The following is a 15,065-nucleotide window of genomic DNA, read 5'->3' as shown; positions in this document are numbered from 1 at the left end:
CAGTTTTTGCGTGGACGTAGGTCTTCCTTGCGCTTGGGTGTGCACCTGGGCGTGGAGTCTGTACTCCCACTAAAGCGTAGCCCTTGTCCCTCTGCCCCAGGGTGAGCAGCTGTGTGCCTCCTCTGTTGCCCTGGTACCTGTCCAGCTGCAGCACACAACACTGCCCCCATGAGGCCGGAGCCGACAGATGCATCAGGAACAGACCCTGCTGGCCCAGACTTGAGTCCTGCCTTTGCCACTCCTGGCTGGATGGCCTTGGGCAAATTGCTCACCGTCTCTGTGTCTCAGTTTGATCGTTTGTAAAAAAAACAAGGATAGCAATGTCACGTACCTCATGGGATGCTGGGATTATTAGCTTATTTATTGATGAATGTGAAAAGCTTGAAACAATGCCTGATACATAATAAGTGCTCCATACATACAGTGTTTGCTGCTATTGTTATTAGTAATAGAATCTTAAAAAAATACATTTGTGTTTAACATTCTGTGAGAGATATGTTTGCGTTTTTCTGTGATAGTCTTCATAGTGTTCTATTTTCTCACTAACTTTCTTAGGTAGTCTTTTGGGTAAGGCAGAGGCCAGATCTGGAGGCTTATTTTGATCTTAGATTGATTTTGGTAATGACATTGAATTTGATTTATCCCCGTGGGGTGCTGGGCGGGGGGTGGCGGTGGCATCCAACACTTGCTGAGCTCTTAACAGTGTGGCGGAGCCTGTTTTAAGGGCTTTACGTGGGTTACTTCTTCGGATTCTTCTCAACAGTCCCCTACAGGAGGCACTCTGGCTACTCCCGGCTTCCCTGATGAGGCAGGGGAGGACGGAGCGTGTCCGTCAGCGGCATGGCAGCCTTGTTCTTCATTTAATCCCCATCCCCCCGGGCCAGCATGGGGGGTGGGGTGGTTGTGCCCCACAGAATCCGTAGGAGGCACGAACGGCTTTGCCCACGATGGCACAGCTCGTAAGCGACAGGGCTGCCTTCCAGCCAGACGGTCTGACTCCAGTGTGGGTTCACACATTCACCCTGTGCACTTCCCTGACGTTACCTTGAAAACTCTGGAGACGTCCCGGTTCACAGTCGTGTCCCATCACGGGATGTGAGTGTGAGTAACATAACCACCAGAAGTAACTCGTCAAAGCCCCCAAATAAATACATGTGTAACATCGGAAGCTTAGTCTCTAGAGTGCGTTGTAAACTGTCGCCAATCAGGCATTCGTGTTGAACGATGACGGGGTCTGTCTAGCCAGATTGTTTTCATGGGGGAAATCAAGAGGCTAAAGTCTCGGTACTTGGCAGCTATTTTAGGAAATTAAGATGAGTCAGGTCCTTACTCACCCCTTTTCCTTAATCTGCTAATATCCTGAGTAGACGTGGGTATGAAAATATATTGTGTAGTTGATACATTTGTTGTATATATACACACAGATATACATACATTGTATATTTGATATATTTGAGTTAAGAGCCCATACCGTGTAGGCCCTGCTGCTGCTGTTTTGACCATCCTCCCGCCTCACTGCCTGTATGACAAGCCCAGGCTTCCCTCTCCGCCCCTGCCCCTTGTTTTCAGGCTCTTCCCTGTACAAGCCGGTTCCATCTCAGCATTCTTTTCCTGTCTTCCCAGACGGAGTTCGGGTAACCTATAAGATGAAACAATCATGATACGAAGAGAATCCGAAAGAAGTTTCAGGGCAAGAATGGGAACTTTATCTTTGTTGATATTTAATTAGAACCAACACAGATCTGTGATTCTTTTCTCTGTATTCTGTGCAGTTCGTGTGACTCATGTGTCCTGATGAGGCCTGTGGGGTTGACTGTGGCACATGACCACCCACTTTAGCTTTTTTAACATGTGCAACTAGGCAGACGTTTTTGCTGCAGTCAGTTGGATGTATTCAGTTAAGCCAAATGAAATCACCATTTTTGTATATTGAAAATAGCAAATATTTGAAAAAATGGAGTGCCAGAAATCTCATGTGGTTCAGCCCAAAATAAGGCAGTACTCCATGGAGTTAGCGGTTTTTGTTTAGTGTCTTATTTATTTTTGAAAGAGTGCAAGTGGGGGAGGGGCAGAGAGAGGGGGGCAGAGGATCCGAAGCAGGCTCTGTGCTGACAGCAGCTAGCTTGACGTGGGGATTGAACTCACGAACCGTGAGATCGTGACCTGAGCCGAAGCTGGACGCTCAACCGACTGAGCCACCCAGGTGCCCCCGTTGAGTTAATGGTTTTAAGTATCTGGACATTAGGACAGAAACTCCATGTTAAGTTATGGACTAGAGTGAATTCATTCTGGATGCCTCCAGGAGAGGTCTGGAATAGTAATCGGTAAATATTAGGTAGCCGTGCCAGATCTCCTAGAGAATATAAAAAAGCATAAAAGTGCGTTCTTGTTCCCAAAGCAGCCGGTAATCTTGATGAGAAAGCAGAACCAGCACTGACAAAGAGTTAAGTGGAGATACCCAGTGAGAGAGGCAACACCCAGTCTGGACTGGCGTCCTCAAAAGGCAACAGGAGGTTGGTTAAAGAGGGTACAGGAGTAAGTGGGCGTTAGGGTGGGCGGAGCTTATGAACACGGGGCAGGTAGGGGGAAAATAGGAGCAAGGCTGGGAACCAGAGGGGCTTCCAAAGGGAGGGATGAGTAGTCAGTGGGCGGGGTGAGCGCCCTGCACAGGAGCGGAGGATTGAAGTCCGCTCGGGGCCACGAGATCTCTGCTGCCAGGCTGAGTAGACGGGACGTGCTGCGCATGTGGGTTTACACCATGTCCGGATCGCCCAGGCCGTGCGTCCAGTGCAGGTGTCCTCGTGGCTGAGTCTGTGCCTCCAGGAGAGCCTGAGAAATCTGTAACCAGACAGCGAGGTTCGGAAGCCACGGACAGGCCCATCTCTCAAGTGTAGACTACGGCCTGCCTGCATTGGAACCATCAGATGGCACTCGTTAAAAATGCAGATTATTGGGCTCCACCCCAGAGCTGCTACTGAGTCAGAGTTTCTGGGGCCGGAGCTTGACAAACCACATTTTTAACAAGCTCCTCAGGCTGTTCTTGGCACGCTGACGTTTGAGAGCCTTACTGTAGCCAGTGAGGAGCCACCAGGGCGGTGTCCTCGGGTTGTGCAGGGTGACCCTTGGGGGTGTGGTGGTTGTTGCTAAGCGGCACGTTTAAGGCGTCTTGGAAAACTGCTCTGATCTGAGCAACATGTGAGCTTGTGCCAGAAATTAGCCTGGACCAGTAAGCAAAGAAGTCAGTAGTCACTGAAAATCAGGGTCAGCCTGGACTTCCAGCTGGGAGCATGGGTACCAGGGCCGCATAGAGAGAAGTGGGTTAGGGACAAGAGTGGGATTAGCAGGGACATCGTGGTGGACACTTGCTGCTCAGCACATGTCCATTTTCAACTTCTTAACGGCCCCTGACCTCTTTCCCACCGAGTCCAGGTTGGTGGACCCACAGTCCATGACCCCGACTTTTCCAGCCAAGCGCATACAAGCCCAGGCTGGGCCGACCAGATGCTTCCCTCTTGGACGAGAACACTGAGCAGAGGGTCCAAGACACTAACGCCGTTTGCTGTCGTATCCCAGCCACCCAGGCTGTTTTGCTCTGGGAGTCCTGTCTCTGTCCCCGCCTTGGCTTCTGGCTGTTTCCAAGTCCTTTTCCCTGGCGTGCAGTCAATTCCACGAGCTGCTGCTGATGGCTTTTCATCGGAGTCCCCTTTCTCTTGGAACCCTAACTGTCCGAGCCGGCACTAGTGACTTACATAAGGAGTGTATATGAGGGCAGAGTTCCCTGGGATCTGGGAGACCGTGGGATGGGCTAGAGACACCCTTCCAGTGTCGCGCGTAGCGCGGGGCCATACTCCAGTTTGGAAGAAGATGTGGAGAGAAGGCAGGGCCAGCCTGAAACCGAGGTTTCTCAATGGGAAAGGGAGGGCTACCACTGTGAGCCAGGAACCCTGGACATGACTTTGGACATGGAGAAGTCAAATGTATACTTTCTTGGGTTTATCTGTCATTCTGTTTTTATGGTTTGCTTTAAAAAAAAAAAAAAAGTGCTTCAGTAAACTTCTTTTGACTATTTCGAATGCTCTTGGGGAATGACAGGGAAGAGAGGTCTGTGTATTCAGAGGCCAGCACACCTGAAGACGTCATCGGGAATGCTGGTGGGGCCCTGCGCACAAGAAGAGAGCAGGGCTTCTGCGGGCTTACCTGGCAGAGCATTGGTAGTAGGTGGTCTGAATTGGGTGGGAAGGGGCAGGGCAGGAAGAATAGAGTGGGAGACGTGGCTTTGAGAGGTCCTTCCTTGCAAAGGCTGAGGAAGGCTGAGTCCAGGGGAGAAGCCCTGGGAACACAGAGGGGCAGAGTCCCCGGGGTGTGATGCCATGGGACATGTGTAATACACGTAGGTAGCTGTCATGTGTATGTAACTAATAGAGCTGTAGGCACAAGGAAAGAGGGACGAATGGGTTATGACAACTTGAAACATCAGCTCCTAAAAGAATGGGGACAGAACGTAACAACCTGGTCCCTGGCTGGGGAGAGGAAGATCGTAAACTGAGTGTAGTTGGATACTGTGAAAATATGTCAGGAATTGTTAATTTTGTTGGCTGAGCCACGTTGCTGTAGTTCTGTTAACGAAAGTCTGTCTAATGAATATCGTATGCATTAAAGTCTGGCCTTAAAATATTCCAGCAAAGGGCGCCTGGGTGGCTCAGTCAGTTAAGCATCTGACTTCAGCTCAGGTCATGATCTCACGGTTCACGGGTTCAAACCCCGTGTCGGGCTCTGTGCCGACAGCTCGGAGCCTGGAGCCCGCTTCGGATGCTGTGTCTCCCCCCTCTCTCTCTGCCCCTCCCCGGCTCGTGCTCTGTCTCGAAAATAAATAAACATTAAAAAAATGTTTTTAAACACTTAAGCAAAGAAACAAGCAGGGAGTTGGTGAGAATAAGTGGAGCAGACCTCTGGGCCTTAGTTCCTTAACTGGTACCATCAGCCAAAACCCAGGGAGTGACCCCAGACCCCTCTCTCTGTCCAGCTGGTTTCCAAGCCCTGCCTGTCCTGAAAATCCCCCACGTTTCCTCCTGAGACTGCCTGTGTTTGGCCCTTACCACATCTCGTCTGAAAGACTGCCGTATTTTCCCTTTGTTTACTTGCCCCTCACCTTGCTGCCCTCGGGCCTGTCTCCCTCATTGAAACCGAGGTTGTGGGTGGAAGAAAGAGGTGGGCCCGCCAAGTGGGTATACCGCCAGGTCTGCAGGTGACAGCGTGGCAGGCTTACAATGTGCAGCGTCACACGGTAGAGAAAGCCCATGTCCGCCCGAGTGTGAGGCCCATGCTGCCCTCTGGCCAGATGGTTTTTCAAGTCATTCTAGGCAGAAGGATCCGGCCTGCCAGCAATTTAATAAGCACCCGTGGACTTGAGGCGCCACGTACTTTTGGTATAGCCCGTTATTCAAGTAGCTCCGTTAATACTGCAGACAGGCACGGATTTGTAGAAAGGACAAGTACACACTCTTGTGCTCATTATTAATAGATCCAGTCTTTCAGAAAGCAGCCCAGACACATGTGAGTTTCGAAACAATGTATATTCTTTTATTGGATATTCCTACCTTTGAGATGTGGTTCTGTAACAAATTGTAATACCCGTGCATGTTCACAACGGAATCTTGGATTCCCATTCCCCCATCCGGACCTTCTCTTCCATGTTGGCCGAAGGCAATTTATTAATCCTTGGGTTTCTCGCTCATAATCCCACAGTATTGTCCGTACTTTCAAAACACACCCTGCATCTGACTGTTTCTCACCACCCTGCACACCTCTGGTTCTGGCTTTCAGCTTCTCGTGCCTGTGTTACTCCAGTAACCATTTTTGCCATATAGATAACACATATCTTTTTCTTAAAGATTGTATTTTTAACTAATCTCTACACCCAACATGGGGCTTGAACTTGCAACGCCGAGATCAAAAGCCCATGCTCTACTAACCGAGCCAGCCAGCACAGCCCCTTTGCCTGCTTATATTTGATTTATTTTCACCATGGCAGCCAGTTGGGTTCTTTAAAATATAAACCGTATTGATTTTTTTCTCTGCATAAAACTTTCCAGTCATTCCTTCTCACTTGGAGGACAAACTTCACTTCTTGTAGCAGCCGCCATGGCTTCACATTACTCATCTTTGTCTGGCTTCACCTTCTCTCCCCTGCAGTAGTGCCTAAGCCAGGCCAGGCCCAGGCCTGCCTCAGGGCCTTTGCACTTGCTGTCCCCTTTGTTTGAAATTCTTCCCTAGATAAGCATGTGGCTTGCTTCCTTAGCTCCCTCTGGTTTCTACTCAGACATTATCAGCAAAACCTCCCCCGGACAACTGAAGTATAAAACACCCCAGGGGCTCCTGGGTGGCTCAGTGGGTTAAGCTCAGGTCATGATCTCACAGTTCGTGGGTTTGAGCCCCACGTCAAGCTCTGTGCTGACAGCTCGGAGCCTGGATCCTGCTTCGGATTCTGTGTCTCCCTCTCTCTCTATCCCTCCCCAAGGAGTGCTCTGTCTCTCTCTGTCTCTCAGAAATAAATTAATGTAAAAAAAAAAAATTAAGAAAAAAATTAAAACACCCCATCGCCTTCCTACTCTCTGAGTTCTCCTCCCTCCTCCCAGCCTCGTATCTCGAAGGAGAGATTTAGGGAGTGTACATCTTTTGGCAAACAGTTCCACTTCTCATGATAATCTCATGATCAGAAACAGTCCCAAGGACATTGCTTGAATGAGTGTCTTTATACTTTTATTAAGCAACGCACTATGTAGGTAGCCTTTTCCAAGTCAGATACCTCATCCTGGGGTCTTAAATCTGCACTAACCTGTGCAGCGGCCTTTGTCGGGAAGGCACCCTCAAGTCAGTCAGTTATGCCAACTCAGATTATGTGGATCTGGATCACCAGTTTCTCTCTCTCTCTCTCTCTTAATGTTTGTTTATTTTGAGAGAGCGCATGCATACAAGTGAGAGTGAGTGGAAGAGGGGCACAGAGAGAGAGAATCCCAAGCAGGCTCTTTGCTGTTAGCATGGAGCCCGATGCAGGGCTCAAACCCACAAACCATGAGGCCGTGACGTGAGCTGAACGAAATCAGGAGTCGGATGCCTAACCGACTGAGCCACCCACGTGCCCCGAGAAACTGATTTTTTTTTAATATTATTCAATTTTAATATGGATTTAAATTTAATTTTAACCCACGTGCCTAGTGGCTCCTGTTTTGGGCAGCACAAGACCCACCGCGACAGCAGGAAGCGTGGTTAGAAATCTCTACCACAGAAAGTTCAGTAGCAGGAAACTGGAATTACTGTATAGTCACAGGATGGAAAATAATTACAGTATGAGCAAACATTTATTTGTTGGGTGCTTTCTTTAAGCCAGGCGGTGTCTCAAGCACTTGACCTGCCAGAACTCCTTGGATTCTTGCTGAACATAGTAGTGGAAAGAAATACGCCATAGCCTTCCGCCAACAGGGGTGAATGAATCCTAGAAGCACAAGGCTGAGGGGAAAAGCAAGTCACAAAAGTTGCCTACCATGTGATAGCATTTTTCAAACCTTAAAAACAAGCAAAATGAAACACTGTTCGTGGGTATACAGATACATGGTAAAGCCATTAAAAGGCAAGAGAATTCAGGCTACGATGCTTTTTGTGGAGAGAAGATGCCCCAATGAGCCGACTCTGTCCCCTCCTGACCTCCTGGCCTCTGCACATTGTCACAACTCGTCTGCAGCCGCCCTGGGGTGAGCAGGCACCACTTGTGTGGACTTGTTAGGACAGCGTTTTCACTAGAAGCCGTGATCATTGTGGTGTCACCAAAGCTAGCAATGAATCTGGTTTCAGTTCGCGGTGAAGCACGTGTTTGGTTACAGGAGGGGGTGGCTTACGTTAGTTGCCTTGGTCGGGTTCCTTAAGCCCTTGTTATTTAGCCAAACCCTTTGCTCCAAATGTTTGTTTTTTGTTTCCTCTTGTCTCATGCTGAGTTGAGTGTTACCAGAATCGAGCCGCAAGAACTTAGTTTGAAAATGAAAAATCTGAAAATTGTAAAATAACAAATATGTTTACTTATGAACCATTATCGTGAAAGTGTTGGTTAGAAGAAAAGTCCAAACGACACTTGAGGGCGTTACGAATCAATCTTTGTAGCAGATTTCATCTATAGGTCGGGGTAATTTCAAAATTACATAGCGGTTTGTGGTAAGTTGCGTTCAGAGACATTCTGCTGCCGAGGGTCCGGTTTTGCTGTTGGGAGTCTACGAGTGGCCCGGAGCTGATGGTTGAATTTATGTCAAGCTTTTCTGTGTAATATGTGCATCTTTGACTTTTTTCCTTATTGTTCCGTCTTTATTCTTTCCTGCATTACTGACATGGGTTTATCTTTTCTCCCTTTAGAGAGTTTTGAGGTGACAGTCACCAAAGAAGGTGATAAAGGGTTCTTTCTATCCCTCCTATGAATATTAACCCACTAACTTTGTTTATAAAATTGGGAATCAGCCCTTAAACAGAAGAAACTGTCATGCTATTTTACCCTGATTTATTCTCCTACTTTGTTTCTATTTTTAAATATATTGATGGAAATTGTATGTAACCAAACCCTTGGTTAGAAATATCTAGAAATCAGACATCCATTTGAACTGTACGGATAATACTGTACATTTGTTTCTTAATTGAACTTGAGAGATTCACTTTGTAACCATTTTCTAAGAGTTGTAATTTTGGAAGAGTGCAGCCTTATTTTTACATGAAATACATTTTTTTTTTTAACATCTACGTATACATCAAAAGACTTAATGTTCTCCCACCGACAAGAATGGAAACCTAGATTTCACCCCTCATTAAGCTTGTGAGCCAACTTCCAGGTGCTGATGTCCTGACGTCCCCAGGCAGGCTTGTTTCGCAGGTCTGATAGGCTAGCTTTGGAAACCAAGGCAAGTCTGGCAAATCCCTCCCTGTGATGGAACCGATCTTCATAGTAAACCATAGCTGTTGAAATGGATGCCTGAAAAGTTGGTATTTCTACCTTTCTCATTTAGTAGTTTGTTTTGATTCCCTAATTTTAGCCAGGCTCATTGCACAGGAAGACTTGTTTCTTTTGACTTTTTTTTTTTTTTTTTGACAGACTTTCTGTAATTACGGTGCTGAACCTTTTATGTTACCCTCCTTCCTCTCTCAACACTTAACTGCATTTTAGCCTTCTCTCTGGTCCAAACCAAAATCGCTGCCCGGCTGTCCCCAGTAGCTGGGGACAGTTTCTCTGCGTTACCAGGCCATGGCTGTTTGCTAACGAGACCACTTTTACCCTGGAGCCATCCTAAGTACTCCTGTGAAATGCCTGTCTATGTTTTCTCTTTTTCTCTTTTGTATTCCTGCATGAATGGATGCAAAGTTAAGCAAGTTGCTTGGAAAGCGAGAACATGCTTCTTTTTACTAAAGCCCCAGAACTTATCCCTGTCCAAGCACAGTGCCCTTGCTTTGTCCACAGACCCTCTAAACCCCTGGCTGCCGAACTGTTGTCATTTCTTTTCTGGGGGGGGGGGGGTACGGGAAGGGGGAGGGGAGCACGCAGACTCCGGGCGGCAGAAATTCTAACCTGCGCTGCTTTGACTCCCTAGGTGAGATTTGTGGATTTAAAATTCATGGGCAGAATGTCCCCTTTGATGCAGTGGTAGTGGATAAGTCCACTGGCGAGGGAATAATTCGCTCAAAAGAGAAACTGGACTGTGAACTACAGAAAGACTACACATTCACCATCCAGGCCTATGACTGCGGCCAGGGGCCGGATGGCGCCAACGCGAAAAAGTCTCATAAGTAAGTAAGCTGATCAGAGAGAGCGCGTGCGAAGAAAGCAGTACTGACCCTTGCTTTCTTTCTGTGTCCCCGAGACTTTCTGTGTTCTTAGAGATGAGGCAGAAGGTATTTCTGGCTCTCCACTGAAATTGTAAGCTCCTTGAGGATAGGAATCCTGTCTGTTTATTACCCTGCAGCATTAGTTGTCGAATAAGCAAATGAATGGGCAGTTTTATCCCACCCAGCACTCTAATGACAGAAACTAGAGCTCTACACTGAAAATTGGGAAAGCCCATTTTTTCTTCCAGGAGGATATTTTGTTGTTAGGTTTCTTTTTCCTGCAAATTCAAAGGGCAGGGCATTCGTTCACGCTGGTGGGAGCGGGCTGACTTTGGCGCCCCATCCTGGACGTGTTCATATCCATATCCTTTGAGAACTGCTCGTGGAACAGACAGGACTCTGAACTAGACCTGGATTTAGAATTCCAGTCTTTTCTCCGCCACTTTCTGTCCCTTCGGCATGGGGCAAGTTTCGTCTTGTTGAGTCTCGGTTTCTACTTGGCTCCTGGGCTAGGGAGAGAGGGGCACGCTGCCACGAGACCCATCGTGAGGGTCAGGAGGATGCGCGGCGTTGGGTGTGGAGGGTCTTGGTGCACACTGGGGGTGCTGAGTGCCAGAGAACTACTCCTCATCCTTTTCACACCGTGCAATATTACTGTTGTCCTTGAAAAAGCCTTCTGTGGGTCAGAGATCCTGTCTGAGTCAGAAACACGCCCGGATCAATAGCCCTGAGACTGACCCTTTCCTCTCTTTGTAGCCAAGTCTGTGGTGCCTCAGTTTTCTCATGCCCAAGACGGGGAGGTGGAAGGGCAGCACGGGGTCAGCCAGGGAGGGAGCACTGAGGTCGCTTGGAGGACCTTCGTTTGTTGGATCAGTTAGTGGGTCATGGGCAACAGTGGGCTGCGAGCCGTCTCCATTCCCTAGAAGCAGGACGGGATTGGTTTCCATGCTCCTGATCAGACTCCCCATCCACGTTTCCCATCTTCTGTGTCTTACTCCTTCCTCCTTTGGGTCTAATTTTGTCTGATCTAGTTTATCTCCCTTCTGCATGCCCTGTCCCGTATTGTCAAGAAAACCCCAAGTCTCCAAGTCTCTTATTTTACTGCCTTTTTTTTTTTTTTTTTTTTTTTTTTTTTTTTTTTTTTTACCAGCCGTCTTACTCCTAGGACCTGGAAGAATCAACTTAAATTCCTATTTTAGCTTTCTGAAGTCCTCTCCATGCTAAAATAACAACAGTGACTAGTGTAATTTTTTTCTCCATCATACAAACTTCATGAAATAAGATATTAGCAAAAGGAAACATAAAAGCGGGGCAGAACTGGTGTACTTTGGGTTAAAAAAAACAAACCGAACACACAGCTTTTTTTCTTCTTCTTCCAGAGCAACTGTCCATATTCAGGTGAACGATGTGAACGAATATGCACCTGTGTTCAAGGAGAAGTCCTACAAAGCGACCGTCATCGAGGGGAAGCAGTATGACAGCATCCTGAGGGTGGAGGCCGTGGACGCTGACTGCTCCCCCCAGTTCAGCCAGATATGCAGCTATGAAGTCGTCACTCCAGATGTGCCGTTTGCTATCGACAAAGATGGTGAGTCAGAGGAACAGGCCTTCCTCACCAAGGTGACGGTCCATTGGCAGTTCTGCACGTCGGCGAAACTCAGATTGGAGACCGGCTTCATCCATCCCTTTAGGATGCTGTAACAAAGTACCATGAGCTGGGGGCTCAAACAGTAAACAGTTTGCGCTGTTCCAGAGGCTGGGAGACCGGGATCAAGGTGCTGGCAGATTCAGTGTCTGATGAGGACCCGAGTCCCGGTTCCCAGGTGGCCATCTTCTCTCTGCGTCCTCACATAGCGGGGAGAGAGCCCTCTGCGATCCCGGTATGGGGGCCCCACACTCACGACTTCATCTAACCCTCAGTTCCTCCCCTAGGCACCACCTCCTGATATCACATTGGGGGTTAGGACTTCAGCATTCAGATTTGGAGGGGACAAGTATTCATTTCATAGCAGAGACCTAATGGTGTATGAGTTTCAGATAAATATTTTTTCACTCTGTCCCCTGAAAGCCTTTTTGTTGGCACCTGAAGTCATGGGTTCTTTTTTTGGGTGCCCTATTTTTGCTTCTTCCACCAAGGTCTAATAAAAAACCCCCCACCTAACATGTTTTTAATCTGTACCTTCTCACTTCTCTATCAAAGTGCATCTGAAAAGACTGACCTTTAGTTGGTCTGTCTTCTGCTCTCCATTAGATTTGGATCTTCTGTCTCATCTTGAAGACAAAGGTTTCTGCCTTACTGCCAGGTGCTCCAGTCCTTTGTAATTGAGCAGAATGAACTCATGCTGGAGCTCAGCTTTTTTTTATTAGGTTATGGCCTCTTGATGGTGATGCAGTGTCTCTGTTGTTAATGCACAGTCCAGAATCTTTGATGAAATTACGGACATTGCAAACACTTTGCAGACGTCTGTACCCATATTCAGAAGCAGGCTTCTGTTCTAGTAGGTGGGGGTAGGGAATCTCTGTCTCTTCCTGTCTCTGTGACACACACACACACACACACACACACACACACACACACACACACAGTAAATCTTTGAGCAAGAAATATTTAATGAAGCTTCATCTAGTATTTAGTATTTGAAGTACTGGAATTACTTTTCTTTATTCTCTCATATGTTAACTACTTAATCTTAAAGCACATATAAAACCAAAGAAGAAAAACTGTAAGAATAAATGGAGGTTGAATTGTATAGATTCATTCCTTCTGTTTCAACAGCCCTTAAAGATGGATTTAGTGTGCGTTCAAGTGCAGGAAAGCAAGACCGAGCATTAATTATCTCGAGCATCACTTTGATTTCCGTGTCCGTGTTTATAACACTTAGAACACATGTACTTTGTTTTTTGTGTTTTTATTTAAAAAAAATATTTTAATGTTTATTTATTTTTGAGAGAGAGAGAGAGACAGACTGTGACTGGGGAAGGGGCAGAGAGAGAGGGAGACACAGAATCGCAAGCAGGCTCCAGGCTCTGAGCTTTCAGCACAGAGCCCGATGCGGGGCTCGAACTCATGAACCATGAGATCATGACCTGAGCCAAAGTCGGATGCTTAACTGACTGAGCCACCCAGGTGCCCCTGAGCAGGTGTGCTTTGTGTTTCCGGACAACTTCGCCTTCTCACTGTTGTTTGTTTCCCCTCTGGAAGGTTACATAAAAAACACAGAGAAGCTAAACTATGGGAAAGAACACCAGTACAAGCTGACCATCACCGCCTACGATTGCGGGAAGAGAAGGGCAGCGGAAGACGTCTTGGTGAAGGTCAGCGTCAAGCCCACCTGCACCCCCGGGTGGCAAGGTGAGCTTCATTCTCCTTTTTGCTCTCACACCTGTTCTGACACGTCACATACCAGAGGGCCCTAAAGTGTGAGTCTTCCTCCTTCCTTCCCTCCTTCCGTCCCTCCTTCCCTCCTTCCCTCCTTCCCTCCTTCCCGGATTTGTGGACCCACACAGGATGGAACAAGAGGATCGAATATGAGCCTGGCACGGGCTCTTTGGCCCTCTTCCCAAATGTCCACCTGGAGACGTGCGACGAACCCGTGGCCTCAGTGCAGGCAACGGTAGAGCTGGAGACCGGCCACATCGGGAAAGGCTGTGACCGTGACACCTACTCTGAGCAGTCTCTTCACCGGCTGTGTGGTAAGGGGGCCTGGTGGTCTTCGGTGAGGGCGAGAGACACCCTTTCAGATGGAAGAGAGTGCGTGTGTTGGCGGGGGTGGGGGGGGGTTGTTTATAACCCTAAACCGGAACAGACCCTGACTTTCTGACACGGCTGTTACTGCCTTGGCTAATTGTCATGCTGGATGGGCTTCAGGAGGTACATAAACCCCTTACAGCCTGTTCAGAGTGTTACATGCGTGTGCATTTTAGGAGCCGGTGATGCGAGGAAAGTGTTTCTCTAACATACGTTGAGGATAATCAAAAGAGAGGGATTGTGTAAGTGGAGTGAGTTTGAAATGAGCGAAATGCTCAGTGGATGTCCTTGCGCCTAAGAACTGAAGAAAAAAATACAGATAAAGCAATAGCTTTCGGCAAATGTGAAGTAGAAAGCCGAAACTACGGACACTCACGTCTAATTCTGAGTCTCAGCAGATTGTTTACCACAAACATTAGGTGAGATCCAGAGACCCCGTGGTTACGAATCCCATCAAAGCCTTGCCCTCCGTCTTCACATAGTTGTGGGTATTTTTCTGGTTTATCTGAATGAGGTAGAGGTGAGGTATGGATGCCTGTCGTGGAAAATGCCGAGGAAGAGTGTGCCGCTTGGCCAGCAACGAAACCCCCGTAACTGAAATGAGCTGTCCGTGCTCAGAGGGTATTTTGTGCCTCAGGAGCTACTTGGTGTCAGCTCTGCAGGCGGCGTTTTCCCATGTCCCCGTCTTTCCACCGGCCTGAGACAGCCTGTAGGATTGAGCACCTAGATTTCTTACATAACTGGAATATGCAAAACGAAAGAGTTTATCCTCTGCTGGCTTATCTTAATGGTTAATATTCTCCGTGTTGCCTGACTCTGGGTCCAAATAGTCACGTACTGAAATCTACATGGAAGGAGGTCTGGGACATATTTTCAACTATGTACATTTAAGTGTAATGTTTAAAATTTATTTTCTCTCTCCAGTGCCATGATTTTTTATGGCATTAAGTGAACATTTTATCAGCAGAACAGTTTACAGTTAGGAAGGAAGAATGGAAAGAATTTCCCCCATGAGTGCTTCCTGCACATTCTACATTTCTGTATGTTTCCTTCATTCAGTGTGCCCATCAGGCCCACCAAGGAGGTGGTGTTGACCTCATTTTTACTGAGGAATTCAGTTGGGAGAGGAGGGGGAGAAGTTCACACTTTTAGGAAGAAAGGGGCAGGCACTGGCATTTGACCGAGGTCGTATGTGAGGTCATGCTGCTCCTAGGAACAGAGGACCAGGTGACGGGGAGAGCTCCCAAAGTCATCTTCCTTGGACACATTTAAAAGAAAAATGAGCTTGGCAGTGTGTAACGACAGCTGGAGATTTTTTTCATATTCTTTGGTTCACTGATTCCATTTCTAGGAATTGATGCTAAGGGAATAATCGTGGATCACACGGAGGTCCTCGTGAAGGCAGGGTTTGTCACAGAAAAGAGTGGGGACAGTCTCAGTGTTTGCCAAGGAGATCAGTTAAATA

General features: G+C 47.6%; 1 protein-coding gene across 1 annotated transcript in view; it reads left to right on the top strand.

Moving 5' to 3' along the window:
• Nucleotides 1–15,065, top strand: part of CLSTN1 (calsyntenin 1) — an 88,324-nt gene that overhangs the window by 49,943 nt on the left and 23,316 nt on the right. The window contains exons 3-7 of the mRNA XM_086715609.1: nt 8,398–8,427; nt 9,618–9,813; nt 11,232–11,440; nt 13,055–13,204; nt 13,360–13,545. Coding sequence (XP_086571735.1) covers nt 8,398–8,427; nt 9,618–9,813; nt 11,232–11,440; nt 13,055–13,204; nt 13,360–13,545 — 771 coding nt within the window. The remainder of the gene's footprint in view (nt 1–8,397; nt 8,428–9,617; nt 9,814–11,231; nt 11,441–13,054; nt 13,205–13,359; nt 13,546–15,065) is intronic.

The sequence above is a fragment of the Puma concolor genome, chromosome C1 (assembly GCF_028749965.1).
Source record: "Puma concolor isolate L17-30 chromosome C1, mPumCon1.1.hap2, whole genome shotgun sequence".
NCBI lineage: Eukaryota > Metazoa > Chordata > Mammalia > Carnivora > Felidae > Puma > Puma concolor.
Note: the sequence above shows the minus strand (reverse complement) of the source record. Positions and strands in the feature narration are given on the sequence as shown.